Genomic DNA, 27,341 nt, shown 5'->3' with positions numbered 1-27,341 from the left:
TTGTGTCAGATTTTGCTTCTCCTTTTTTTTTTCTTCTCTTCTTTCCCAATACTTGCAGATTTTGATATTTTTTGCAGGTGTGACTAGGAAAGAGAAGATGTGAGAGAAGAGAAAAAGGAAAAAAAAAAAAACAAAAAAAAACAAATCTGAAAAACAAAAAAAAAAAAATCTGAAAAAAAAAAAAAAAAATCAGAAAAAAAAAAAAAAAAATCAGAAAAAAAAAAAAAAAAATCAGAAAAAAAAAAAAAAAAATCAGAAAAAAAAAAAAAAAAATCAGAAAAAAAAAAAAAAAAATCAGAAAAAAAAAAAAAAAAACAAAAAAAAACAAATCTGAAAAACAAAAAAAAAAAAAAGGAGAAAAGCTTCATTAATGCGCCTAGCTGGCACGCGCCCGGCTGGGTGTTGTGGTTGCGCTTAATGTGACCAGGGCGAAACGTTTGTTTTTTTCTTGGTGGGTCCCACAATTATGATAAAAATCAATGCTTTGCAATGAGACCCATTTTATTCTCTTTCCTCCACATAAGCATTTGCCTCTTCAAAACCACACCAAAAAACACTAAGAACATCCACATTAGTGTTCTTTCTACAATTTTTGAGGATGAAACTCCCACATGGAGGAAAGATAATTAAGGTAGATGAGAGAAAACAATGGTTCATCAGCAATAAATGATTTTTGGAACAGTAATTCACTGATGGAACGCACCAGCTAAGCGCGCGACAGGTGTTTGAAACGCGCACCTGCCTTTGTTTAACATGCTATCAGAGCCTAGTGGGCATTGATCTGTGCAAGGAGGCGACGCTGCTGGAGAAAGCGGAGCCGCTACGCGCTGCCACGCGACGACGCTGACTGGAGCTCCGATGACCATGCACTGGCGCGTGGGGGCGCGTGAGGCCTTTTTCCTGTGATCTTGTGGGACGGCGATCACACCAGGAGTCTCGCCGTGAAGAGGAGGTTCGACCTAAGTGAAGAGTGAGAAGTTTTGTTGGGGTATTCTCCAGGTTTGTGTCGTTTGTGCCGTGAACAACCATGCTGCCAACACTAGACAGCAGCAGCAGATGGTGGTGGGCAACAATAGCAGATGGTGGTGAACAACAGTAGTAGATGGTGGTGGCGGTTGTGGCCGGCAGTTTGGAATTGGTGGTGACCGCCAGTTTATGATGGAGATAGTGGAAGAGGTGGTGCAGACAACAATAGGTCTGTGCTGGAAAATGACCAACCCTGGAGAAGGATAAAGCTGATAAATAATGAGGCAGTAGGTTTTTTGTTTTGAGTTGTTTGGTTTATCGTGTCAATAAGTCTTGAGGGTTTGTGTTTGGTTTATCGTTTTGGAGTCGCTTGTTTTAAGTTAATTTAATTTAATATGGAGTTAGCATTATATTTGGAGCAGTGCTAAGGTGTGGGAGTTGGAGGTAGTCCTTGTACAGGGGTGTTGCAGTGATAAGCAACACAGGTGTCAGGGGTGGTGTGGACCTGGCATATGTCGCGACTATTGTGGAAGACCGGCGGTTGAAGAAGAATGGTTCAGGAGGAACCGGCTTGTGTGCACCCAACAAGAAAACGGGAAGTGTTATAGATATAGGGGTTAGTTGAGAGATCTACTCTTAGCCCTATGTTTTAGTGTTAGGAACCTGTGGCTAGGGTTAGTTCTACACTAGTATAAATAGCTCTACTCTCCTGTACATATATACACAGAACATATATACGAATACTTAGTTGAGTTTTCTAGATAGGTATTCTATTGTTTAACACATCCCAATAGAGAATTTTGACTGATTTTTGGAACTTTCAAGGCTTATGTGAAGGAGAAAGAGTGTTTAAGGTTCTCCTGAAAATATCTTAATTTTTGCAGGAAGAGTGAGCCCAACCAGAAAAAAAAATAATCTCCTTGAGACCCACCCGGAGCAGCCAGTCATAATTCGTGTCAAACCTGTTTTATTATTATTATTTTTTGTTTTCTCACATTTCTTCTTCTTCTCTCTCCTCATCTTTCTCCTAGCTAGCACCTCAAAATCAAAAAAAAAAAAATTATTGTTATTGAGGATGCGATTATACTATTATTATATGTGAATACTTAATAGTAGTCCGTGTAGAAAGCAGTTGGTGCACGCAAAAAAACGTCATCCGTCATGAGTCATAAAATTCCATTTGGAAAAGGGAAATGGGGTTACGGGGTGGGGTGGGTGGTTTGTCAAAATTTATTGAAGCTAATAAAGCTATTCGGACTTCGGAGAGTGGACAGAGTGGACTGCGCCAACAATAATAAGCAACAGATGAATCAGATATAAATACTCATTACACCCACCTCATTCTTCGTTGCTCCTCACTATATTCATACTACTCCTCCGTATTACACATTTACACTACTCAGTAATAGTAATTCACTAAATCCTGCTTTTCCGCTGCAAGGGCCAGGGTCCCCTTTTCACACCGCCGATTGACCAGCCCAGCTCCTTCAATCCAAACCAGAATGGAGTTCTCTCCGGGAGGAAGGGGACTGAGCTTTTCTCTCATGGCTTGTTTCGCCGCTGCTTTGTTTCTTCAGGTATCGGAATTCTTCTTCCATCCACGCAATTCTGCCACTTGTGGATGGATGTCTGCACTTTTACAGTTTTACCTCTCTGCTCACTAAGCGACAAAATTTTACCTGTTTCACTTTTTTGTTTTTTTCAAGCAAGGAAAAAAGGATTCCTGTTCCGATTGATTTGGACTGTTTTTTGCATAATTTTGAGAGTCTTTGGATTTGTGCAGATATTTTTTTTTGTTTTCTATTTGTAAAAATTTCAATGAGTAACTGAACTTGATGTTTCTAGCGGTCTCTGCATTTTCAACTTTTTGAAGATGAAGCATTTTTTTTTTCTTAAGGAGTATGTATATTCAGCTTACAGAACCATGCATTTTGTAGGTCTTCTTTAGTGTTTCTAAGGTGACAGCGCAGACGTCCAATGGGTAAGTTACTTCTGATATATCTTTTTTTTTTTGTTTTTTTTTTTAATATAATGTTTTCCTTATTTTTATTTGTTTTTGGTAGTTTAACTGTTTTCTGAAACTCTGAAAGTAAAGCTTAGGACCACTCTAATAACTTAAAATTCTACGAAGTTAGGTTCAATTCATATGAATGGTTGGTTATTGTTGTTGCGATTTTATTATTATTATTTTTTTTTTGGTGGTTAATATCATACTGTAGTACCCAGTATTTTAATGACAGTACTCTGCGGAAAATTTAAATTCCTAGCCTCCTAGGTACAAGGATATAAAATTATTGCCCAGGTCGGTCTTTTTTTTTTTTTTTGGGAGTGATAACCATTAAGCCTTTTTATGTGGTTCTTCTCATTTGATCAAGAGTTCTGCACTGTAATGCTACTGTAGTGAACATGTATCTTTTGCCATATATATAAAGACTTTAGGCCAAAAAAGGAAATATGGGGTAATTTTGAAAGAAACCACTTCTTTTTTTAACCATTTGATATAACTAAATCCCCCACTCTTTCATTTTAAGAAGGCACTGAAGAATTTTGCTATTGTGATTCTTGAGTTCATGTAATATACTTCCTATTGTGTGAGCTATAACAAAAAATGTGAATGTAAATATTGCTGACTAATGTTCTATTTTTACTGATCATGCCATGGCTTAAGTAGTCAAGGAGGAAAGGCTGAAATTACTGACTTCATGTCTTAGGTTACTTTTCTATGAGTGGTCTATGAAAGTTGAAAATTTTGTATTGTTAATAAACCTGAATGCTTCAATTCCTTCACATGGTTAGGGAAAGACATTCTGAAGGATATTGTGCCATGTATGACATTTGTGGACATCGCAGTGATGGTAAAGTTCTGAATTGCCCCTTTGGTTCCCCATCTGTTAAGGTAAATACTGTTGGATAGTCATAGATGAAGCATTTCTTCTTCAATGGAAGACATGCCGTGCTGCATCAACATTGACATCTTCCATTATTGTTTCTTTTTCTGTGGTGAAAAATCTAAATGCTACTGAAATTAGAATTCCTTTTCTTTCTTCTTTTCTTCTTTCTTTACAGCCTGATGATCTGCTCTCATCCAAGATTCAAAGTTTGTGCCCAACTATTACTGGAAATGTCTGCTGTACAGAGGCTCAGTTTGACACTCTAAGATCGCAGGTCCAGCAAGTAAGATGGTTATGCCTTAATCCCACTTCATTTGATATATTTCTAAGTAATCAGTTTTTTCTCAACAATTTCCGTGTGTTAATATCTTTTGCAGGTAATCCCATTTCTTGTAGGATGTCCAGCATGCTTGAGAAATTTCTTGAATCTATTCTGTGAGCTTACATGCTCTCCAAACCAGAGTCAGTTTATAAATGTGACATCTGTTTTAAAAGTCAGTACTTAATACATCTTTTGAATTCCATATTTCTAATTCTTCAAGACAGTTGCTTTCTTTATAATTATCAGTTATATTTATCTATCTCATTACACTGTCAGTAATCCTTAAAGATTATCTATATGATACTGTGCTAATCAGAACAAATATTAAAAATTTTATGCATACAATGCAATTAGGATTAATTGTGTTTGTGATACATACACTTTTACTGGCCTCTAGTATTGATTTACTTTCCAAATATTTCTTGCTAGTAAAATTTTATTGCTAGTCTCTAATTGGTTTTGGGTAACATACATCATTTTCTTTGTCATCCATTACTTTCAGGTTATGAGCAATTTCACTGTAAACGGGATAGATTATGTTATAACGGACACTTTTGGTGAGGGTTTATATGAATCCTGCAAGGAAGTAAAGTTTGGCACTATGAATACTAGAGCAATTGAATTCATTGGTGCAGGTGCTAAAAATTTTAGAGGTAATACTCCTTGGGCCTGGGAACAAACAATTGCATCTAAACTCTATCTATTTTCTGTGTTGTGAGCAAAATTGATGGTCTCAGTATGTTTGTTGACATTGAGTGCCGATATTGACAGAATGGTACACATTTATTGGTAGAAGAGCAGCGCCTGGTGCACCAGGATCACCATATGCAATTAATTTTAGATCAACTCCTGATTCTTCTGAGATGAAACCTATGAATGTCTCTACATATTCCTGTGGAGACACTTCACTAGGCTGTTCTTGTGGTGATTGCCCTTCGTCTTCAGTATGCTCAAATGTAGCTCCTTCACCAGCTCAAAAGAAAGGTTCCTGTTCAGTGAGGTTTGGGTCTCTCAAGGTGAGAGTAGCTTAATTATACCCAATTAATTATTTTAGTTCTCTTGGATGTGGACATCTGAAAGTGTACACATAATGAGTGTAATACTTGCTTTTTTATTGAATTATATAAATTAAATAAAGCTGTTGCATTATCTGTTTTTAATTAATGCAGGCAAGGTGTATTGAAGTTGCTGTAGCTATAATTTATGTGATATTGATCTCCGTTTTTCTTGGATGGGGTTTTCTTCATAGCAGAAAAGAGAGGACTCCAGCTTCTAGAACAAAACCATTGGTCAATGCTCCTGATGCTGGTGTTATCCACCAGGTTAATGGTAAAAAAGATGAGAATGTCTCAATGCAGGTGTGCCCTAATGATGCCCTTCTTTTTTTATTCTTTTGAGTTTTGGATGGTGGTACTTCTCACATTTTTATCGTGATTTTACAGAGCTTGAGTATTTAATAATTTTAATTAAACAAGTTCATTTGATAAAAGAAAAGGAAAATGTGTGTTACTTATAAAATAGTTTTTTTTTACTTGAACATTGTCCTATTCAGTTTGTGTGTGTATAGAGAGAGGTCACTTCTGAGGTTAGAAGGAAAGCCAAATATGTGTATTTTGTAACTTTTAACTCCACATTAGGAGCATGCTTCTCCATAAATTTCTGGAACAGTTTAAGTTATTACAATCATAATATGTTTGTTCTTCCCTGTTGTTGATGTTTGTCAATTTTTCAGATGCTCGAGGATGTCCCCCAAATATCGAGCGGTGTTCAACTTTCACTTGTGCAAGGATATCTATCAAAGTTTTATAGGTAACCCTATTGAATTGTTATTGGATATACAATAATTAGGCCTTTTTTCTTCTAGAGATCTTGATATAAATGTATTTTTTTTTTTCTTTAGGAAATATGGAACTTGGGTTGCTAGGAACCCAGCCCTGGTATTCTGTTCATCATTGATCATTGTTCTGGTACTTTGCTTGGGTTTATTCCGCTTTAGAGTTGAAACAAGGCCTGAGAAGGTATGATGCATGATTCAGATATTTTATTTTGACTAATTCGTTTGTCTCAATTTCTTGTCAATGCCTTCATGGATTTTGTTATTTTGTTTTATCTCACTTTACCTTTTTTTTGCTCAATATGTGATGACTATATGCTGCATTTCTTATTGTGATTTCTGCTTTTGAGTAGGATTAAGTTGCAGTAATTAATGCTTAGAAAAAGGAGTTATACTTGTGTTTCACCTCCCTGTGTTAGGATTAAGTTGCCATGCCAAAGTTGTTTGGAATTCATCATCTGTAGTATAAATGAGCTAACATTCAATCCTTATACTATTGCAGCTATGGGTTGGCCATGGAAGTAGAGCTGCAGAAGAGAAGGAATTTTTTGACAGCCACCTAGCACCTTTTTACAGAATTGAGCAGGTTATATTTTGTTGCTTTCAATCATGGTCTGAACATTTTCCTTCCCTTCCCTTCCACCCTCTTTCTATGTTTCCGCAGTTGATAAAGATGGTTTCATTTGGTTCTTTTTATGGACCTTATCTCACTTTCTTACTTGATACTATTTAAGAGAATTAAATAGCAGGAGGCAGTGACACATAGTTATAATTAGTTTTGAACTATAAAACTCATATTTATGTGACAGTTTTGCATGCACTTCATTATCCAACTCAAACTTGTATTGCAAGTTGAAAATTCATCCCAAATTAGCCCCCAATTCAAATTTTCTGCTGAATTATATGGTTTTAGAATTTACAAGTAAATTTAAGAACCATTAAGTAAACTTCAGTTTACCAATCAGATCAAAGCCAGTTGTGTGTTTAAATTCAGTCTAGTAATTGATAGTTTATATAAGCTTATATTCTGTACTTTTCCCCTTTAGTTTCATCGGAATGTCTTTCTAGTCTTCCTTTTAACTTGATAATCTATGTATTGGATTTATGTGTTTTATGTGTGTATTTGCAATTTTGCATTTTCCAAACCTAGTTTCTATAGCCTCCATATACTCAATAAGCGGTTGGTTACATATGATCTTTTATTGGGGGAATGTAGCAGCCTAACTATATTTGACATTTTGACTAGACTAACACCTCACATATTTTGCAGCTCATAATAGCTGTAAATCCTGACATGAAGAATGGGAAACCATCTCCCATTGTTACAGAAGACAACATCAAGTTGCTTTTTGACATACAAAGAAAGGTGATATCTTTTATGCAAATCATGTACTTCCTTAATAGGCTATAAGATATTCTGAGAGTATATACTTTCATGAGTTTCATCATTATTCTGCTTTGCATACTGCAGTCATTTAACAAAGTGAAGTAATGATCCTCTGTTTTTTATCTTCATTGACAAAAACTAAATGTGCGCTGTTGAAATAGGTAGATGCAATCAAAGCTAATTATTCTGGATCGGTTATTTCTCTTACTGATATTTGTTTGAAGCCACTTGGCAAGGATTGTGCTACTCAAAGTATTCTTCAGGTAAGACTGTATTTTATATAAAAATTGCTGTTATGGTTGCCTGCTTGTCCTGTGTTCCTGTGATGTATGTCTCTGAAAACAGATTTCAAACTTCTATTAGTCAGAGATACATGTCTGACTCTGAGTTAGAATCTATGGCACTTTCAAAATTTCACATATCTGAATGACTGAATCCATAAAAATTTTCTTCTTTATGAAGTATACAGCTACTACTGGTAGGAAGCATTTTTTACTCCAATTATAAAATGGAAAGATGTCATCCAAACTTGTGATACCATTTACCTGTAGAAGTCAACATGGACAACAGTTTGATGTAAATGTCTTTTATAAAATTCTTGTTTGTGGGAAGCAGAAAATGATCTCTGCAAAGGTGCACAAAAGAACCTTAGTTGCCTAAGAAACCTGGAGCAAGTAACTAAGATAATCGCCACTAAAAATGAGCTCAAAATGTTTCCTAATGTTGTGTGGTTTGGCACATGGACTTCTATTTTGCAGGCTTACTAGCGTTTTTTACCCTTAATTGGGCTAAAATTTGACTTGATCTGAGTTTTCAATAACTCATTCTTTAACATTACTTGCCAAAACTTGCTGATTGTGGACATATTGCTCCCTTCATATATCTTTTGTGATTGATTTAGACCTGTTTGGTGTGTAGTATTTCAAGATGAATCCTGCAAATTTTGATGATTATGGGGGTATTGATCACATCCAGTATTGTTTTGAGGTATGCCTCAAACTATATAGTTCCTCTGAGACATTCACTTCATTTACTTTGTTTTATTACTCTTCTAATCTCTCTTTTGTTGTAAATGAGCAAAAAGAGTACTGCGAATAGCTTACTCATCTAGAACTGACCTAAATGGAACTTGATAGTGTTGGGAATATATCCTGTTCCCCATTTCTTAACATATAATTTAATTTCCTGTGAAGAGACACTCTGAATAGAAGAAAGAAATTAAAGAAATCATTTCATCTAGACTACAACATCTACCCTCATAGGATAAAAGCATAGGGTGAAGTGACCAATGTTTTGCCCTAACGTGCACTGATTCCTCTAGTATAACTTTCAGTCCATTTACTTGTTTAGATTTCCTTGAAATAAAACTAATAATGTTTAGCAAAAAAAGAAGGAAAAAAGGGCCAGCTGCTTTTACTTCAATTCTTCACTTCTCCTTTCTTCAGTTTTCCAATCTCCATTCTCTGTTTTTTGAATTGGAAAAATGTACAACTAAATGTATTCTTTATTTTCCTTTCTCTAGTTTTCCATTTCTCCACTTATTAAATGCACAATATTTCTCTTGTTGGATGTTTCTTTAGCACTATACTTCATCGGAACATTGTATGAGTGCCTTTAAAGCTCCCCTTGATCCAAGCACTTCTCTTGGTGGCTTCTCTGGTAAAAATTACTCTGAGGTAATTCATTTCTCTTTTACTGTTTTGCATGAACCACTAGTTGTATATTAAGGGCACAACATTGTTTTTGGTACAGGCTTCTGCATTTATCATAACCTATCCTGTGAATAACGCAATTGACAAAGAAAGCAACGAAACTAAAAGGGCACTTGCCTGGGAGAAGGCTTTCATCCAGTTACTTAAGGTTGAATTCTTCTTCTTGAATTTATTTATACATAAACTGATAATAGTGTCTGTGACTACAGTGATGGATGAAATAAGGCATTGGTAGGATTTCCAATTGTGCATTTTAGGTAGTGTTCTTTTGATTAGGAATCTCACTCCTATCATGCTTGCTTTGTATTTAAGACTAAATTATTCTTTCAATAATTGTACAAAAATTTGAACTAAATTGAAAAACTTTTAAAGAATCAACTAATTAATGATGGTGAATGCTGCAAAACTTTTTTTGAAAGAAAAAATGTTGTAGACACTTCACTACTGACAAATCTTTACTCTGTATGGTGATGGCCTTCTTGTTCTTACTACATTTACATGCAAACTCATCCTTGGGATATATGGACATGAAAACTTTTATACAGGATGAAATCTTGCCAATGGTGCAAGCAAAAAATTTGACTCTAGCATTCTCATCGGAAAGCTCTATTGAAGAGGAACTGAAAAGAGAAAGCACTGCAGATGCTATAACTATATTGGTAACTCTTTCCTCTATGCAATTTGAAATTTTTTAGTTTAACCTTTGTGTGTGTGTGTGTTTTTTTTTTAAAAAAAAAAATTAGGTTGCAATGTCCACTCTCTTACCGAAAGGAAACTTGAAAATTTTGTAGTTAATGATGTAGATTTAATTTTCTAAATTGTTATTTTGTTACAAGCCTTCTCTTATGCAAATAAAAATGTTTACAGTTGTTTTGTTCCAGATAAGCTATCTTGTAATGTTTGCATACATATCATTGGCTTTGGGAGACACTCCTCAATTCTCTTCATGCTATATATCATCTAAGGTATGCTATTATAACCTTATTATTATCTTTCTGTATTACGCATTTTAATACTTCTTGTTAACTCAATGAATGAATACATCTTTCAGCTTTCCATTTGATCCTGTTTCTCTTTCATATTCTTTTGTTGGTGAAGATATTGTATTTAAATGCTAGGTGTTCTCAGTTCTCACCTAAACACTTTTCTGATTCCTAATGGCCATGTTTTTTTTTTTTTTTGGGTGTTGAATGAAACATGAATGCTTCATCCTCTTAACACTTATCTGATTCCAAATCCAACTGTAATAAGCACCAATAGTTGAGATGTGAAGAGTATTCCAACTTTTCAATTGAACACAAAGAAAAAGAGAAGGCAACAAATCCCAACAATAGTCATCGTTGGTTATTATACTTGTATACTCTAATCAGAAGCATCCAAAACGCTGCCAATCTCAAAAGAGATGTCTTGTTTCAGGTTTTGCTCGGCCTTTCAGGAGTTGTGCTTGTCATGCTCTCTGTTCTTGGATCAGTTGGTTTCTTCAGTGCTTTGGGAGTAAAATCAACACTCATTATAATGGAAGTCATCCCTTTCCTTGTTTTGGCGGTAAAATTGCATTCTTTTAAATATACTTGTAATATTTTTAAATTTTGTTTTCATGCTATTATGAATATAATGCGGTGTTTTATTACCATAAGCTGCTGGCCACAAAACTAGTTTAATATAATTTGGCCTAACCCTTTTATTACAATATTACTACTATTTGAACAGTGGGTTGAAAAATGAAATCAGCATTAGGCAAACCTTTTTAATACTATTGTTTGAATGATGAATTGAAAAATGAAAATTAGCATACTTTAATATTTTATTTGGATATGTTGAAGGTGCTGCTTGGTGTAGTGTCCAAGTGCTCACCACTTAATGGTCAGGTCATGGTTAGGCCCTATAAATGAAAAATAACATAAAACAGAGGCCTTGTACAATGAGTCTCATTTTTCTGTTTTTAATTATGTTGAACAATATGGCCCTCTGGTGTTGAGCAAAACAGAAGGAAGTAGAAAGAAAGAAAGATAAGACCTCAAAATCTCTCCTAGGTTTTCTAGGAGTCACACCTAGAACATAATGGCATGTCACTATTTTAGTATTTTTAACAAAGTCAAAGTAAAAAATTCAACCATGTGTGTGAAAAGGAAACTGAAGTGCTAGCTTAGTCTTGGTTTTTCTTGAATGTTTATGGATTGCATCCCACTCTGAGTTGGAGAATCCAAAAAGGAGGATGCAAACTGCATATCTTTGATCTAAAGGACCCTTTTCTTTGTGTTCTAGCTTTTGGATGATAAATGAAAAGAACAGAAAACTATTTTGTTGTGGTAGTGGAATAAGACAAAACATTCTTATGTTCTAATAGTAGATCCATCTCTAGATTTTTATACTTATATTTGATACTTTTTCTTTGTAGTTGGAGTATATTCTTTAAAATCTCTCTTACTTGGTTGTCTAACCTATGATATCTTTTTTTCTTTTGTCATTTCATATTCCAAGATCATTGACCTTCATGATTTTTAGGTTGGGGTAGATAATATGTGCATATTGGTACATGCCGTTAAAAGACAGGCAGTTGAGTTGCCTCTAGAAGGACGAATAAGTAATGCTCTTGGAGAAGTTGGACCATCTATTACACTAGCTAGTCTATCAGAGGTTTTGGCATTTGCAGTTGGGAGTTTCATTCCTATGCCAGCTTGTCGTGTGTTTTCCATGTTTGCTGGTAATGATTTCTCATCTATTTCATGTAGCTGATGCGATTACTATGTGTTAGTCTTGGCTGTCTTGCTCTTTTTTGGGTTTCTCAGTATCTTTTTTTGTTTTAATTTTTGTAGCTTTGGCTGTTCTGTTGGACTTCCTTTTGCAAGTTACTGCTTTTGTTGCATTGATTGTGTATGATTTTCTGAGAGCTGAAGATAACAGGATTGATTGTATTCCATGTGTTAAAGTTTCTGGTTCAAATTCTGACCCTGACAGAGGTTAATGTTCCAACTTTTCACCTAGACCAGTTTAATTTATTTTTTTGGAAGGATATCATTACCACTCGTCATCTTACTTTTGTAATAAAAGCACAAGCTTGACTAAAAATTTATGGATTGCAGGTAGTCATCAAAGAAAACCTGGATTGTTGGTTCGATATATGAAGGTATGAAGAATTCTTTACTGTTGCTATAGTTCTTTGGTTATCTTGCTTGACATGTGAGTCTAGATTATGTGGTACCTTGTTAATGTTTTACCACCTGAATCTTTTTCTCTTTCTTTCTTAAACCTAATAAAATTAATCACAATGGTGATGTTTTCCAATTGATTGGACAGATGTGCTGCATATCTTGTGTAGTTGTGTATCACAACTGGAAACTTGTTCTTGCTTATCTATATAGTGATTGCTTTTAATTTCAATTCTCAAGTAATTGGGTTTTGTTTCACTACTATAGGAGATTCATGCACCCATCTTAAGTCTGTGGGGAGTGAAAGTACTTGTCATATCCGTCTTTGCTGCTCTTGTGATGATGAGCATTGTAAGTCATTTCCCTTCACTCTTTGTAACTACACACTTCTTTTATCTCAAGTTTTATTTGCTTGCTATAGACTAGAATATTGATCTCATGATGCTTTCTCTTCTCAAAGGCACTATGTACAAGGATTGATCCTGGTCTAGAACAACAAATTGTTCTTCCTCGTGATTCTTATCTCCAGGTTTGATTTCTACCCTAGCAAATTTGTCCGTCATGGCATCATGTAGCATTGTCAAAAAATGGTGCTTGCAAGTAATAACAACATTTCTAATTTTTTAGGGTTACTTTAGTAATATCTCCGAGTATCTCAGAATTGGGCCACCACTGTACTTTGTTGTGAAAAACTATAATTACAGGTATGTGGTATTTTATAGCCTTAAAAGCCTTCTGTTTCCTTTTTCCTCTTGAACAAAATACTTGAAATAAAATCCAAGCCCTTTAGCAATCTTTTTCTAAATTGCCCATACATCATCAATTATTCAATACCATGTATAGTTTGTGAAGCAGAAGATGTTGCTTGTATGCTGATAAGCAGCATATTGCATTTATCTTCACGCTGATTGGAGTGATTGCTGTTACCTTGTATTATATGACTAATCTAATTGGTGATACTTAATACCAGTCTTCTAATCACTTTAGAACTCTCAAAAATAAAATTAAAAAATATAACAAACAAATGTTACTATTGGGTGGATGTTGGTTCATATTCAAGAGTAGAAATAAACTCAATCATTTAAAGTTACTATTTTGAATCTATGTTGTGTGATCAGATCTCTATTCACATGCATAAATATACAAATAAATATGAGTCATCCTTTGGCTAGCAATTCCTTTTCTGCACATATATCAGATGGCATGCTTGACATTTTAACATGCAGTCTCCATATCATATATACAATATCTAATGTAAGGGAATTTCTCGAAGTTTGTCTCAGTGGGTTATTAAAGCTCTAGTTATGTGAATGTTGTTTCATTCCCTCAGTTCAGAATCAGGACAAACCAACCAGTTGTGCTCTATCAGCCATTGTAATTCAGATTCTCTTTTGAATGAGGTAAAGCTCATTTTTCCTTCACTATGAATAATGTTAAGTGAGTTCTGACACATATATTCTTGACATTACTATATTCAGAATTAAGCAATGTATTTCCCATTTGGGGAGATTGCATGGGGTGAGAAGGGGAAGATGCAGTGTTTTCAATTACAATGTAGGAAGAAGAAGGGGTTTTTTTTGTTTTTTACCGGGGGGAGGGGGATGGGTGGGTGTGTGGCGGAGTACTGCTAATCCCCATCTCTGTGGCCATTCTATTATGATTTGATTGGCACTGAGGTGCTACTGTTGGGTAACTCATCTATTGCTTCAGTGCTTGAGCTTGAAAGTTGCTTCTTCTACAGATAACAAGAGAATCTTTAAAACCGGAGTCAAGTTACATTGCTAAACCAGCTGCTTCTTGGCTTGATGATTTTCTAGTTTGGATATCTCCTGAAGCTTTTGGTTGCTGTCGGAAATTTACAAATGGGAGTTTTTGTCCTCCTGATGACCAGGTACAGTTATTTTCAGTCTAAGGGTATGTTTGGAGAGAGGAATATCAGCAATATGCATGTTGAATAATATCTAAAATAGTTAATGTTTTCAAACTCAAAGATGTTGAGTGTACTCCTACAGGTGCATTTGGTTGTATGAATGGTTATATTGTCAACCCCATTTTAAATCACTAGAAGTAGTTGTAATCTGTGTTTTCTCTTTTTCTTTTTAATTATTATGAATGCAACTTCTTCTATTCTTCACTTTTAAACCACTGAATGAATTTCATATATATATTTACTAAAAGTTAAAAAGTTTATCCTTTCAGCCTCCTTGCTCATCCAGCGATGGTTCCTCTGGCTTGACTGGCATATGCAAGGATTGCACAACGGTAATCCATAAAAGTTTTTACTTTTGCTGTTTTGTGCATTGAAACAAACTGTGTTCTTATTCTAACAATGTTCTTTCCTGGTTTGGTATTTAGGTTTAAAATCATTCTGTATTTTATTTTAATTCTATTGTGCTAGACTTTTATCCATGAACCGATGGTTTATGCCTGACACTTGCATTTTCCAGTGTTTTCATCACTCAGATTTAGCAAATGACCGTCCAACAACTGCGCAATTCAAAGAGAAACTCCCATGGTTCCTGAGTGCTTTACCTTCTGGTGATTGTGCTAAAGGTGGTAATGGGGCTTACACTAGCAACGTGGACCTTAAAGGTTGAACCATTTGCGTACTTATTTTGCATGCATGTTTTTAAATTGACTTTTAGCATGTTATACATCTCTGCACTGTCTGCAATTGGATGGCTGAGTCAAGTTTTACATTATCTCTGTTCTCCTTGTTTCTTGCACCCTTCCTTGGATTTGAATTTAAATGATTATATCATGTCTTCAGGCTATGAGAATGGTGTTATTCAAGCATCAGCATTTCGTTCATATCACACCCCTCTTAACAAGCAAGTATGACATGCTAGACAAGAAAGAATATTTCACTTTTTATTCTTTTCAGTTTTCCTGCTTTTCATTTTGTTTTACTTTCAGGTTGACTTTGTTAACTCAATGAGGGCAGCACGGGATTTCAGTTCCAGAGTTTCTGATACCTTGAAGGTAATTTTTCTGATGCAGCACCAAATTACTATTGCCTCATGGCTAGTTTTTGGGCCATCTTCTTACTTCACTCTGATAGTGGTTCTTTGTATTTTTCTTCCATATATCAAGTATAGATGTCACTATTTGTCTTCCTCTGGAAATACTCTGATAGTGGTTCTTTGTATTTTTCTTCCATATATCAAGTATAGATGTCACTATTTGTCTTCCTCTAGAAATACTTGTACTCAAACATTTAGGTGATTATGTTCTTCCACAATTTTCTCAACTAGCATGACATGTGTAAAGATTTATCCTGTCATGATAAGAGTGGATTGGGCAAGCTTGTTTTGTTTTGTTGTTGTTTCTTTTTTTTTTTTTGGTTGTTGACTAATCTAGACAAATTATCTGGTGCAGATGGAGGTCTTCCCATATGCTGTATTTTATATGTTCTTTGAACAATACCTGAACATATGGAAGACAGCACTAATCAGCCTTGCCATTGCTATTGGTTAGTAATATTAGAATGACTTGTGCTGTTTTAATGTTCTGCAAAGTTAGAGTTTCATTTATATATTTACTACTTACTGTATCGCTTCAAAGCCTTTTTAAATTCTACATTCTTGTTTAATATCACTGGGAATTCGAAGTTTTATTTAGGTCATGGGGATTATATGAACATAACTCATTAATATGCCTATGCTGATAACTAGTCAACTCTGTCCTCCTTCAAAGGGATTTATCTCTGGTTTATTTTTTTTTCTTCTTCCAATTTAAACAGGTGCAGTCTTTCTTGTATGCTTAATCATCACATGCAGGTTATTTTATCTTATCGTGCTTCTCTGTTACATTCCCCACTGTTCTTTAAAATTACCTTTTACTGGACTGTTTCTTTATCTAATTTACAGTTTTTGGACTTCGGCAATGATCTTACTTGTGTTGGCAATGATTGTTCTGGATATAATGGTACATCCTCTTGACAATTTATAGGAGAGTGCTTCTTTACTTTGACTTTTTCCCTAGATCCAATCCATTTATGGATACATCTTGCAGGGTGTAATGGCGATCCTGAATATCCAACTAAATGCAGTCTCTGTTGTTAACCTTGTAATGTCAGTGGGTATTGCGGTGGAGTTTTGTGTGCACATCACACATGCTTTCTTGGTCAGTCTTTTGTTCTTTCATGTATCTGAAAAACATCCGTGTTTTTTTTTCATAAAATAATTGGAAGTGAAAGAACTTGGTGTCTCTAGAAAGGCAGGCTATTTAACCTATTTTACAGTTGTTCATGCTACTGTACTTTTCTTTTTTCTTCTGTTTCTTGGCTCCATTCATGTCTTATTTTAGTTATACCAAAACCATAGGAGAAAAAAAAAATTTGAAAGGGAGATACCAACACATTCAGGGATATTTAGATTTGTATGCTACTTAACCCATTATTTATAAATAAGTCTTTTCTACCCCGAGAGTTAGCAAGCTCTAGGTTAAAATGGCACCCAGACTGCTGTGTTAAAAAGAAAAAAGGTGATGATACTTGGTTAACAAGATCATCTTAGAATATGATGAGGGATCAGCCAAGATTCCTGTTTTGTGTTGGATGAATTACCCTTCATTTAGAAGGTTGGTGTATGGTTGGTCTACCAACATGCTCTTTTTTTCTTTTTGTTTATTCACATTATATGTTCTCTATATCTGTTCAGTCAATATAGGCTTCCTTCTCGTGTATCTTTTGACTTGTGAAAGTACACATGCATTCGTTGCAGGTAGCCAGTGGAGACAGGAACCAACGGATGAAGGAGGCGTTGACCACTATGGGGGCTTCTGTATTCAGGTTAGCTAAAATCTAAATGGAATGAATGATATTATAAAGCTAAAACATAACTACTAGAATGAAAAAAGGAATATTACAGTCATAAGCCACATTGTAAAGTTTTGAAATTAGACTGTATTGATCTACGTTTAGTGGCAAAGAGACTAACTAGCAAATTAACAGCGCTTACAGAGTCCATAGCTGTTTAGATGAGCAGAAAATGTAAATGAAGTCTTCTTTGTATATAGTTTGATGTAACAAGAAAACTGTCTACTCAAAGGATCTTCATCTGTTCCTTTTTTTCCCTCTTTTGCAGTGGCATCACGCTTACTAAGCTAGTTGGGGTGCTTGTTCTTTGTTTCTCGAGGACAGAAGTTTTTGTGGTACTTGAGCGTGCATTGGATTTCGTAAGCTAAATATTGCATATTCTTGTGTCATTACCTGAACCTTGACTTCCCTTTTGCAGGTTTACTACTTCCAAATGTACCTGGCTTTGGTTATTCTTGGCTTTCTGCATGGTCTAGTCCTTTTACCTGTAAGAGAACAAGCTCCTTTTTATTTTTAATTTTACCCTTCAGAAATCTGAGTGCTTATGATTTTGAACATACCCTAATTGATACCCTCTCTTTGTTCCAATTTCTGCTTGAGTGCTTAAGTTTTAATAGTGAGTAGTAACCACCCATGGGCCCGCATGGGTATCTCAGTTGGTCACAGAAGTGAAGTTTGGGGTAGGGATCGAGTCACACAAGCGGTAGTGTGGGAGCAATCTCTCAAAGTGAGGGGGGCTCCTTGTGCGCAGTAAGCAAAGATCTAACATCTGTGTTCAACTGAGTTAACATGATTCACATCCTCTCAGATGCTCTGTCGGGTCGGAGAGTGGGGGGCCCTTAGAGTTGGGGATTCAATAATTTGGAAAGATAGTAACCCCCCATAGCAAAGGACCAAGTGAGTTACATTAAACTTCCCTTTGCAGGTATTATTGAGCATGTTCGGTCCGCCATCAAGGTGCGTGCTCGTGGAGAAGCAAGAGAGTCACCCATCTACATCCTCGCAGATCTAATCGAGAACCATGTAAGGCTAACTTTTGTAGGATTCAGAGGCCTTGAATGCATACTCAATCCTCCTCCCTCCCCTTTGGAAGAGAAGCAAATCAGTCCATTGGAATACTGTTGAAATGTAAAATATAACTTTAAAGGTTCAATGAAAGGGGAGACTAGTATACAAGTCAGTTCTTTTTCCTGTCTCTACTGTGAAAAACTGCATAGGTATGGTTAGAGAACATTTTCTAAGAGCTGTATATAATGTACTATTCCTTACCTATTTTACTTGCTTTTGGAATGTCAAGAAACTTTCAGCAATCCACATTTTGTCTTTTCACTATCTAAATAGTTAGATATGTATTGGCAGCTTATAGTAAAAATATAATTCGACTACTAAATTGAAAAGTGTGATTGGATAGTTTTACTTTTACATCCGAAATATCGTGCAATCAGGGTCATTAACAAGTTGAAAGCAATTATTAGGTAATATGGTGTGATGGCTGACTGGGACAAAAGAATAAGCTTACAAAAATAGAGGTGCCAAAACAATTGGATAAGAGAATTTTAGCAGTGATAGGGCAAAATGACAGTTAATGTGGTTAGAGTGAAACAAGACCTTTGATCATCAAAAGTTGCATCTTAAATTTTGTAAAAAGGATACGAGAAAGTTGCATCAAAATTTCTCTTTATTCTTCTTCCTGTTCTCCCTAGTCACTCTTTTTGTTCTTCCAAATCTCCCATGTTTTTTTTTAATGAAATTCCTGTTAGAGCATCCTTATCAGTGGAGATATTTCACGGTTATTGAGGAGTTTTTGTAAGTGTGTTTAGGAAAGAGAAAATGAGTAGGGATGAATAAAAAAAACAAAACAAAACTGAAAATAAAAAAAATAATAATAATTTATGCTGCTGTCACGCGCACAGCCAGCAGCCAAGTTTAATTTTTTCTTCTTTATTGGGAATCCAAATATCTTCATATTTGCAGGAGGACCCAATTCTCTCTCTCTCCTATTTCTCACTCTTCCAAATCATCACTTACTGTTCCAATATCTATCTATGATACATTGATGGGGTTGCTCTTAGGACTCTATAAGTTCTGGTTATAGTTAGACTCTAATACATGTATTTATATTTATCTGATGTAACGTATTATGTTTGGCTTTCAAGAATCATGTTCTAATATGGTATCAGCATTCAAGTTCCTAATAGCGAAAGTGAATAACAATACCGCAAGTTCTGAGCGGACTGTTTCCGAGACCACTGCCTTGTTGCCGCCGCCCGCCGGTAGCATCGATTACGTTGTCTACGATGCACCATTTTGTTTCCATCAAATTTACGTCCCGTAATTTTCTTTTTTGACGTACTCAACTTGTACCGTTTCTTTGGGGCCAGAACTTGCTCAGTTATGTTGATGGCTCCTATCCCTGTCCGCCGGCAATGATTCTTGCAACAACTGTCAGTGTTGTTGCTTCTCTCGTTCTTAATCCGGTGTTGTTGCTTCTCCCGTGCTTAATCTAGCATTTGCCGTGTGGACGCAACAACTTTTGTACTCATTCATGCAACAGAGGGAAAGGAGCATATAAGAGTGATTTTAGCTGATTGTGGAGATGAAAAGTGCATAGAATAGGAGTAGAGTACGTGTTGGAACAGTACGGGGGGATATTGCGCGGAAGCGGGCGAAACAAGGATGGGGCTGCAATCTGGCAAAAACACGGGCGTCGTCGTCACGCCCATGACCGAGCCCGTCTCTGGACACAAGCTACAACACGCCCGTGAGGCTGCTGTTCGCAAAAATGGGCAGCAACACGCCTGTGTCGTGGCCCATGCACCTATCCCTGTTGTGTGTTTTATTCTATATTTTTCAGACTTTAGGAGGGAGATTCGAACCCTAGGCAGTAGAAAGACTTTTCCTTTTTGTTCCCAGGCAGCCATTCTTTTGAAAATAGAGATCTACATTGTTGCTATTTCACTTTTGTAAGGATCGCATTGAAGATTTTATTCCAAAAGTTTTATAGAATTATTTCCCTTTTTAAGATAAGTCTATACATTACTTTTCTCTTTAAACCTTTAATGATAATGCTTTTATTATGTGTTTTTGCTTCTATTTTTAATAGGGAACTCAATCGCAACGAGAGTTAGATTGATATTCTCATAGACCCTTCTTGCAACTCCTTCTTCCTCTATGAAAGTAAGGAAGTTAGGGGACATTTGATTGCTTGGACCTTGTTATAAAGGAATTGATACATCATGAATGTGGAGCAATTATCATCTGCAATTCGGGTTTGCTTAACCACGAAAGTGGCTTGTAAACCCGAGTTGGTGGAGCAATCTTTGGAACCTCAAGTTGGTATTTTCGTCCCTTAATCCCTTAGGCATTGACATTTAGAATTGTTTGTTTTTTTTTGAGTGCTACTCTTTGTTAGAGTGCAGTATTTGTTCATAGTTACTTTCTCAACCTACTGAAGCACAAAGAGTCAAAAGTCGCCTCTACTGAGACTCGAACCCACTCCCTTCCATAAACCGGGTGCCACTAGACCACAAGGTCTTTGGCAAAGTACTCCTCATTTAAATTGAATTTCTTGTTGTTTATTACCTTGTTATACTCTCTTGTTGATTCAATTGCGGCCTCCTAACCTTTGTGGCTAGTCATAACTTGATCAATCTCACGCCATAAAAATTATTTCCAGAGGACGACAAATTTACAGTACTCCTTTACTACAAAATGCATTAGGTTTGTACTTGTCTTCACGGATGATATATTGAGGACCACATTTAGCATCGGGATTGGGCACTTCCCCTACAACAGAAGCTTGGACGCCACCAATACCACAGACAAACACCAGGTGAGCTCGTCGTGGACTGAACAAGCTTGGGATTGGACCTTCTCCTGAACCGAAAGTCTTGATGCCACAAATACCGCAACTCCGGGTGAACACAAAGTGGACCATACAAACTTGGACACACAAGGTAAAGAAGACAAACTCCAAACTGGAGGACACACATTCTTTACAAAAAAAAGGGAAACATGCCCCAAACAACAATGAGCATCGAAAAAGAGAGGGATAACACCAAAACAAGCAACGGACTCCATCCTTCTAGAGGTCAAATGTAGAGACCCCCAGACGCAAGCCCCTCACCAATCACCCTATTTGTCATAAGATTCCGAGATAGCAGCAGCACATTTATACTCAGTCATACCCACCAACACAGATCACAAACAAATCTCAAAACACACAAAAAAGGAGCCAAAAGATGTACGAGACAAACCGACAGTAAAGCAGAAGGCAATGGTCCAAACTAAGTCCAGAACCGAAGAGAGGGAACTCAGGCGACTCAGGAATTACTGACCCAAAAATATTTTCGATCACCGGAAAGGCCACACGCGCCAGCACGTGAGAGAAGAGCAGCGTACGGTGCCGGCGCGTGGGGCTCATGTGCTGGTCAGAGAGGACTCAAAACTTGCCGCCATGGTCGACGGACGACAGCACTTCTCCCTAGTTGGGTGGTGACAACAGCAGAAGCGAAAGAAAAGAAATCCTTTATTATAAAGGCTCTGATACCATGTTACGAAAGTAAAGAGAGAGTTTCTAAATATGATGTCTTATAGAAAAGATAATACAAAGCCCTATAAATACAGGATAGAAGACTACGAATAGGAAACAAGTTTTCATATGCCTACCTACCTAAATCCCTAAGACTGTCTAATCTATAGAGATTCCATATATTAAATATATATTTCATAACAATAACAATAGTCATCCAAGCAGGGGCTATCAAAGAAGCACAATTTAAGAAAAGAAATGGCAAAACATATGCACATTTTGAACTCTAGTTTGAGAAAGCCCACAGAGATTTCAAATATATCTCAACATGACATTGAGCTTCAACATACAGGACTTGTTTATATAGTCACCTTTATTGTTCTGAGTTCAAACAATCCTACTCCTTATCTTGCAAGCATTTCTGCCAAAACTATCTATAATGTCAAGAAAATACCATACTTATACCAGAGGGATTTTTGGTGCCCAAAGAGCTTCCAAATTGGTGTTGAGAATTGCAGAGGAAAGCCAGCCTGATAGTTTGGTTCTGTGATGCCCTGCAAACATCAATACATTCCTCCAAATCTGCATCACATGTTAACAAAACCCACTCCAAGTCATCATCTAAGTATTTGAGCTGAAACCCCCTCGGATCATCTATGCCAAAACGCCTAGCGATTTCTTTCACCAGGTCTTGGTACCCCCAGTGGTTCTGCAACCGGAACCTAATTTTTTCTTCCCCAAACGTGACTTTAACTCTCGGGCCGTCTTTTGTAGGCGGAAGACACTCGGACTTAGGGTGCTCGCTAAGAGATGCGTGGCTCTGGGATCTCGGGAGGGTGGTTGTTAGTCCATCGTTTGACACGAGCAATTCAGCATTGCTTTTAACCCTCTTTACCACGCCGTTAACTGATTCTTCCCTGACAGTTTCGGGAGCTGCTGCAGCATGCAATGTGCAAGGACTTGGCTGAGTTCCACTCGAGCAACATTGGCTCGAACTCGAACTTTGGCTGCACGAGGAGGAGGGCGACTTGGATGCAGAACCGTTGGGGCATACGTTTTCACCCTCGTTCTGCCTGTTTAAGAGACTTGGATGCTGTTCATCTGATGTTGGATTTGATCTCGAGACATTTGGAGATGCCAGTTCTGGGAAGTTTGAATAGAAAGTTTCGATTTGCAAAGCACCCGAGGCACCTTGGACTGAGTCAATCACTCGTCGAATCTTTTGTAAGGAGTGACCAACCTTCTTGATCTTTCGAGAAGGCCATCGCTTGATTCCGTGCTGTCTGCATATCCTCTTCAGGGTGGTAGGACAAACTGAGGACAAAGCAGAGATCATGAGAATGAAGAAAATGAAGTAGATTACAGCACAAGTGGAAAAAAAAGGAGTTTATACCCAATTTAGTTCTGACTGTAGTGGTTTTTCTCGATTTAGTCCTAAACGTCTTTTTGTACTTAATTAGGTCCTGGACTTCAATGATTTTACCTAATTGAGACTATAACTGATGGCTAAATTGGGTAAAACCACAATAGTCGAAGACTAAATTGGGTATTAATAGATGGGAAATTACCAACATATCCTAACAGAGGATTCAATTGGGCAAAACCATCGAAGTTAAGGACTCAATTAAGTACAAAAAAGCGTTTAGGACTAAATTGAGAAAAACTACTATAGTCGATGACTAAATCAGGCATTAGTCTGAAACGATGAATGCCCATTGAAAACAATCAATGGAGCACAGGGGCATAAACACCTCAAATAGTCAAATGAAGTCATATATAAAAACGTGATTGCTTTTATGTAGTTTAAAGACGAATGCTTACCACCAAGACTCTTTGCAGCATCTTTTAGGCTACCAGCAAAGTATTGCTGAAGAATCTGCAACGTAATTGTTTTCTCTGCCTTCATACGCTTTTTATCTCCCGCTCTACCCAAATTCTGAGCGCTCCCCTCCCCAGAAGTACTGTCGAAGGAAAGGCCTGATCCCGACACAAATTCAGGTAGCTGCTGCCTAAACTCCGGCAATCTTTTGTACAAGAGTTCACTTGCCTTTTCGTTCTGGAATGCTGAAGCAGTCATGCAACTCTCTTGGACGAGTGTAGGACTGGAAGTCCAGGAACAACCTTCTTCACAAGGCCCGACGGATGAATTATATTTCAGATTCGGAACTTCTTTATTAATTCTAATATCAGAATTTTTTGCTGCTTTACTGGAAAGAGAAGTAGTTTCTTCCTCCAACTCTTGCTCAGTCACAACTCGTAAGGTCTGGCAAACGTTTTGTATAATGATGGATAGTGACGTTAGCATTCTTTTGTGTTCTTCGGGACTCTTGCAATCTCGGGGTAAAAAGAACTCCAAGACGAAGTCTGTTGAGCCAGTGCAGGTACTCCGGAGACGAATAGCCACAGCAGCTTGTAGCGAAAATATCCTCGCGTAGTGGGAGAGGGGGTACTCCGTCTTGCTGAAAGATGTTATGTCAGCTGAAAAGCACGGTTGATTAGTCATGAATGCCCTCCCGACAACGCCTAGGCCTTTTAGCAAGTGGTGCTCGGAGCAAGCTTCGTGGAAGCCCTGTATACGGGGATCAGCAATGTAGCAAGCGGAATCCACTGTGGAAACGCAACGCAGAAGGTTCTCATCGGAGTGACGGAGGCCCTCTTTGCCTTGTTGGACACACGGGACCCAAGTCTGAGCTAGTGGCAGTTTATGAGTTGCACAAGCAGATTTCAAAACCTCGAGAATTTCGGGTAACACCACTTGATAGCTATCGCATGTCTGATAAGATAAGAGTAGACAGCATATTATGTTCAAGAAATAATTCGTAATTAAATAGTACTGTTTCGCAGATTTCATCCACTTTACCTTCGCATTCCTCACGTTTGAGATTTTAGAACCCCTGAGATCAACCTCCTGCAATTCAATTTGGAGGTCAATGCAAGATAATAAAAATGACAGATTTCAAGCCAAAAAGCACTGTTTTCTCTTCTTCTAGTAATGTTACTTTTTATCAAGCATGAATATATTGAATTTAAAGCTGCTCTTGTGAAACACAGATATAGTAATGTTTCATTTAGTTAATATAACTTGAAAAAAATTATGATCAAAATATAAATAACCGATTTAGTCCCTATATAATTCATTCTTTGATTTACAGGAAAGCATGCAGCTGCTACCCGAATGTGCACTCTAGGTGAAGTCGCCTTGTGGCCTTAACCAGCAAAGGACCACAAGGAGGTAAAACCAGCCTAGGTTGCCCCTAGCTGACTGGCTTAAATCGAGAAGGTCAATAGACAGCTCCCATGGAGAGTCAAACTTGAATATATAATTCATTTGGCTAGTCTAAAATTCAAAGTTTCACAAATCATAATGAATGAGAAATAGAAGAGTCGAGCATAAGTGATATATAGAACTAGATTACAAACCTCAAGAGCTTTGCAGACGCTATCAAGCTCATGGCGGTACTTGACCTTCTGTGTGGTTAACACAACTTCAATGACACCTAAACAAGTACGACTTCCTTGATCAAAAACTGGAACGGCAAAGGTGCCCCTAACATCATAGCGCTGTGCATGGCCAACTCGCGGGTACTCTTCCCTCTTGAAAAGCTGAACATCAGGAGTCCACTCGGGTACTTTACCCAAAAACACGCGCCCTGGCAGCCCAACATTTTCCTGTGAATCCTCCTCGACGGGGAACTCATAGTCAATGGAGATGTCTCTGTAGTGGGCGAGCCTCGGGCACTTAAGGTCTAGCTGGAAAGGTTGGTCACCAGTAACAAGCACACGCCTACCATCCCGGTTTACTGGAACCCATATTTGGATAAGCATATCCTTATCTCTAGAGAAGTCTTTGATATACCCAAGCGCCTGAATCAACCTGGCCATTACCGAGGTTGTAGCCTTCGGTCCAATCCACCATCTCCTGCTCAGCTCCGGGCTTTCAACTAGTCCTGAAGAGCAGACAGCATTACTGTCATTCTGACCAAAACACTGAACTCCTTGATATTGGCTTGCCGATAAATTCTCAGGCAGAGAAGACTTCTTCCTTTCTACCTCACTTTCCTTCGATACGCCCTCAATCAATTCACCATTGTTGGGTTCTAAATGTGGCAACATATAGGAAGGCTCGAAAAGCGCATTGGGATTGAAGGGGCTATGCTGAAAGAATTCAGATCCATCGGTCGTCTCCAACCAACACCCCTCTAATAACAGATCATCCAAATCCATGAAGGAGGAATCAGATGTTGTATTCAGCACAATAGAAGAAGGGAAAACACTCTCATCCATTGCCTAAAATGCTAATTTCCTCAAATTCTCATTATGATGTGTTCTGTTCTTGGCCAGACAATAGCTAATTGAAAAGAAGAAAGCACCAAACTTTTGAAAAGAAAATCTGCCCAAAAGAAAGAACACAAAAAAGCTCCAATTAAGCATCTCTGGTGAACACAAGCAAGCATATTGGGCAAAAAGCTCCCTAAAAATGCAATAAAAGAAGGAACTTTTGGTATTGAATATTAGATATCAAGTAGTCTGAAACAGGACCCAATATATTCCTCCTTCAAGTTGGATCTCTAATAAGAGAAATAATTTACCTATTACTCCAAAACTACCCCTTATAGCTCTTTAAAGATGCAAGATTCCTATGTTAGAGAGGTGAAAACATTGAATAGATACCAAAATGAATACAAGCATTCTCAACTAGCTAATGATGCTTTATGGTGGGAATGAAAAGGAGAAGAAATCCATTCAACCATAACAAGATTACCCACACAAAAAAAACATCAGAAACAAAGAGAAACCCAGACAAAATAGGAAAAAAAGGAAAGAAGAGTAACCTCCGTACAAACAAAAAGATTCTTGGATATTCCAATTCCCAGGATGGGTATTTTCTTGCTTTTTATTTAAGCAGTATATATAAATATAAATATATATTGAAATAAATACCCAGGAATTTTGTTGTGGTTGTCTGAGCAGGAGGAACATGAGCAACAAATGATGTGGGCTCTGGGCAAGAACTGTGGTGTCCCTAAACACTCTCTTCTTAGGCTATTCTTAGTTGTTACCAAACTCTGATGAATGATGATTCTCTCAGAGCTGCCTATTCAAGGATGGAAGATTCTGCCTATTCACAAAACAGCGGGCGGCCCCACCATGAAGCCCTTTGGGATTCCCGTATTCAAGTCAACTATAATCTCTCTAAACCAAAACCCAAGTTTAAATCAAGGATGGATACAACAACAACAGCACGCATCTGGTTAAAAAGCATGAGCTGTCAAAAATCAAAATGATATATACTGTAAATCATGCTCACCCCTCCTTTCTGACTCTACAATGCTCCCTCTCTATTCATACATTATTATAATATATATAGATGGTTAATTAGCTCAATTAATTCAATCCATAACTTTAAAATTTACTAAAAGACACTGTAAGGAGTTTGAATCTTACTTGAAATATGAGAAATACTTACTGGATAACTCGTGATTTACCTCAGTTAATTCAACCAATTAACTTAAAATTTGTTCATAAGACAAATCCAGAAGATGAACAATAAAGACAAAACGCACTACACACCAAAAGATACACTATGCCTCATCAAACCTAATGGTGCATTTTCAAATGTTTTGTGGTGTATTTATACGTATTTAATGGCGAGTGGCCGCATGGAAATAATTGTTCGCACCAAAGCTTGACTAACATTGTGGTGTGCAAATATTTTTGTGTATTTTCATT

The 27,341-nt window shown here is 37.1% G+C and overlaps 2 protein-coding genes across 4 annotated transcripts; one reads left to right on the top strand and one right to left on the bottom strand.

Annotated features, from left to right (window-relative positions):
• The first annotated feature begins 2,240 nt into the window (after window positions 1-2,240).
• On the top strand, window positions 2,241-18,418 carry LOC116006516 (NPC intracellular cholesterol transporter 1-like). Its single transcript, XM_031246928.1, has 39 exons — window positions 2,241-2,543; window positions 2,904-2,947; window positions 3,763-3,862; window positions 4,033-4,140; window positions 4,235-4,351; window positions 4,682-4,832; window positions 4,951-5,195; window positions 5,349-5,537; window positions 5,912-5,988; window positions 6,080-6,197; window positions 6,516-6,599; window positions 7,284-7,379; window positions 7,562-7,663; window positions 8,319-8,387; window positions 8,981-9,076; window positions 9,153-9,260; window positions 9,658-9,771; window positions 9,994-10,077; window positions 10,529-10,657; window positions 11,618-11,816; window positions 11,929-12,072; window positions 12,196-12,239; window positions 12,529-12,612; window positions 12,722-12,790; window positions 12,889-12,965; window positions 13,592-13,661; window positions 14,003-14,152; window positions 14,461-14,523; window positions 14,709-14,853; window positions 15,032-15,096; window positions 15,178-15,243; window positions 15,640-15,733; window positions 16,004-16,040; window positions 16,131-16,188; window positions 16,276-16,386; window positions 16,986-17,053; window positions 17,349-17,415; window positions 17,499-17,567; window positions 18,006-18,418. Exons 1-39 carry the CDS (start codon window positions 2,469-2,471, stop codon window positions 18,090-18,092), a joined length of 3,873 nt encoding a protein of 1,290 aa, XP_031102788.1. The 5' UTR covers window positions 2,241-2,468; the 3' UTR covers window positions 18,093-18,418.
• Window positions 18,419-21,835: 3,417 nt separating this feature from the next.
• Window positions 21,836-26,924, bottom strand: LOC116006661 (protein NLP5-like). Of its 3 annotated transcripts, none has more exons than XM_031247121.1 (5): window positions 26,553-26,924; window positions 25,032-26,001; window positions 24,472-24,519; window positions 23,433-24,384; window positions 21,836-22,925 (listed from the first exon to the last, which is right to left on the bottom strand). In XM_031247121.1, exons 2-5 carry the CDS (start codon window positions 25,893-25,895, stop codon window positions 22,054-22,056), a joined length of 2,736 nt encoding a protein of 911 aa, XP_031102981.1. In that variant the 5' UTR covers window positions 25,896-26,001; window positions 26,553-26,924; the 3' UTR covers window positions 21,836-22,053. The 3 variants fall into 3 exon arrangements, with proteins under 3 accessions (XP_031102981.1, XP_031102982.1, XP_031102983.1); XM_031247122.1 differs by lacking the exon at window positions 26,553-26,924 and adding an exon at window positions 26,201-26,383; XM_031247123.1 differs by lacking the exon at window positions 24,472-24,519.
• Window positions 26,925-27,341: the final 417 nt, after the last annotated feature.

This window comes from Ipomoea triloba, chromosome 15, assembly GCF_003576645.1.
Source record: "Ipomoea triloba cultivar NCNSP0323 chromosome 15, ASM357664v1".
NCBI classification, from domain to species: Eukaryota; Viridiplantae; Streptophyta; class Magnoliopsida; order Solanales; family Convolvulaceae; genus Ipomoea; species Ipomoea triloba.
Note: the sequence above shows the minus strand (reverse complement) of the source record. Positions and strands in the feature narration are given on the sequence as shown.

Bases quoted from the DNA above. Each gene is read 5' to 3' on its own strand.
- LOC116006516 (XM_031246928.1), top strand. From the start codon at position 2,469: ATGGAGTTCTCTCCGGGAGGAAGGGGACTGAGCTTTTCTCTCATGGCT. The intron at 5,989-6,079 runs GTAACCCTATTG...TTTTTTCTTTAG, and splicing joins TATCTATCAAAGTTTTATAG to GAAATATGGAACTTGGGTTG. The intron at 9,077-9,152 runs GTAATTCATTTC...TTTTTGGTACAG, and splicing joins CTGGTAAAAATTACTCTGAG to GCTTCTGCATTTATCATAAC.
- LOC116006661 (XM_031247121.1), bottom strand. From the start codon at position 25,895: ATGGATGAGAGTGTTTTCCCTTCTTCTATTGTGCTGAATACAACATCT. The intron at 24,520-25,031 runs GTTTGTAATCTA...ATTGAATTGCAG, and splicing joins GCGTCTGCAAAGCTCTTGAG to GAGGTTGATCTCAGGGGTTC. The intron at 24,385-24,471 runs GTAAAGTGGATG...TTATCTTATCAG, and splicing joins CAAACGTGAGGAATGCGAAG to ACATGCGATAGCTATCAAGT.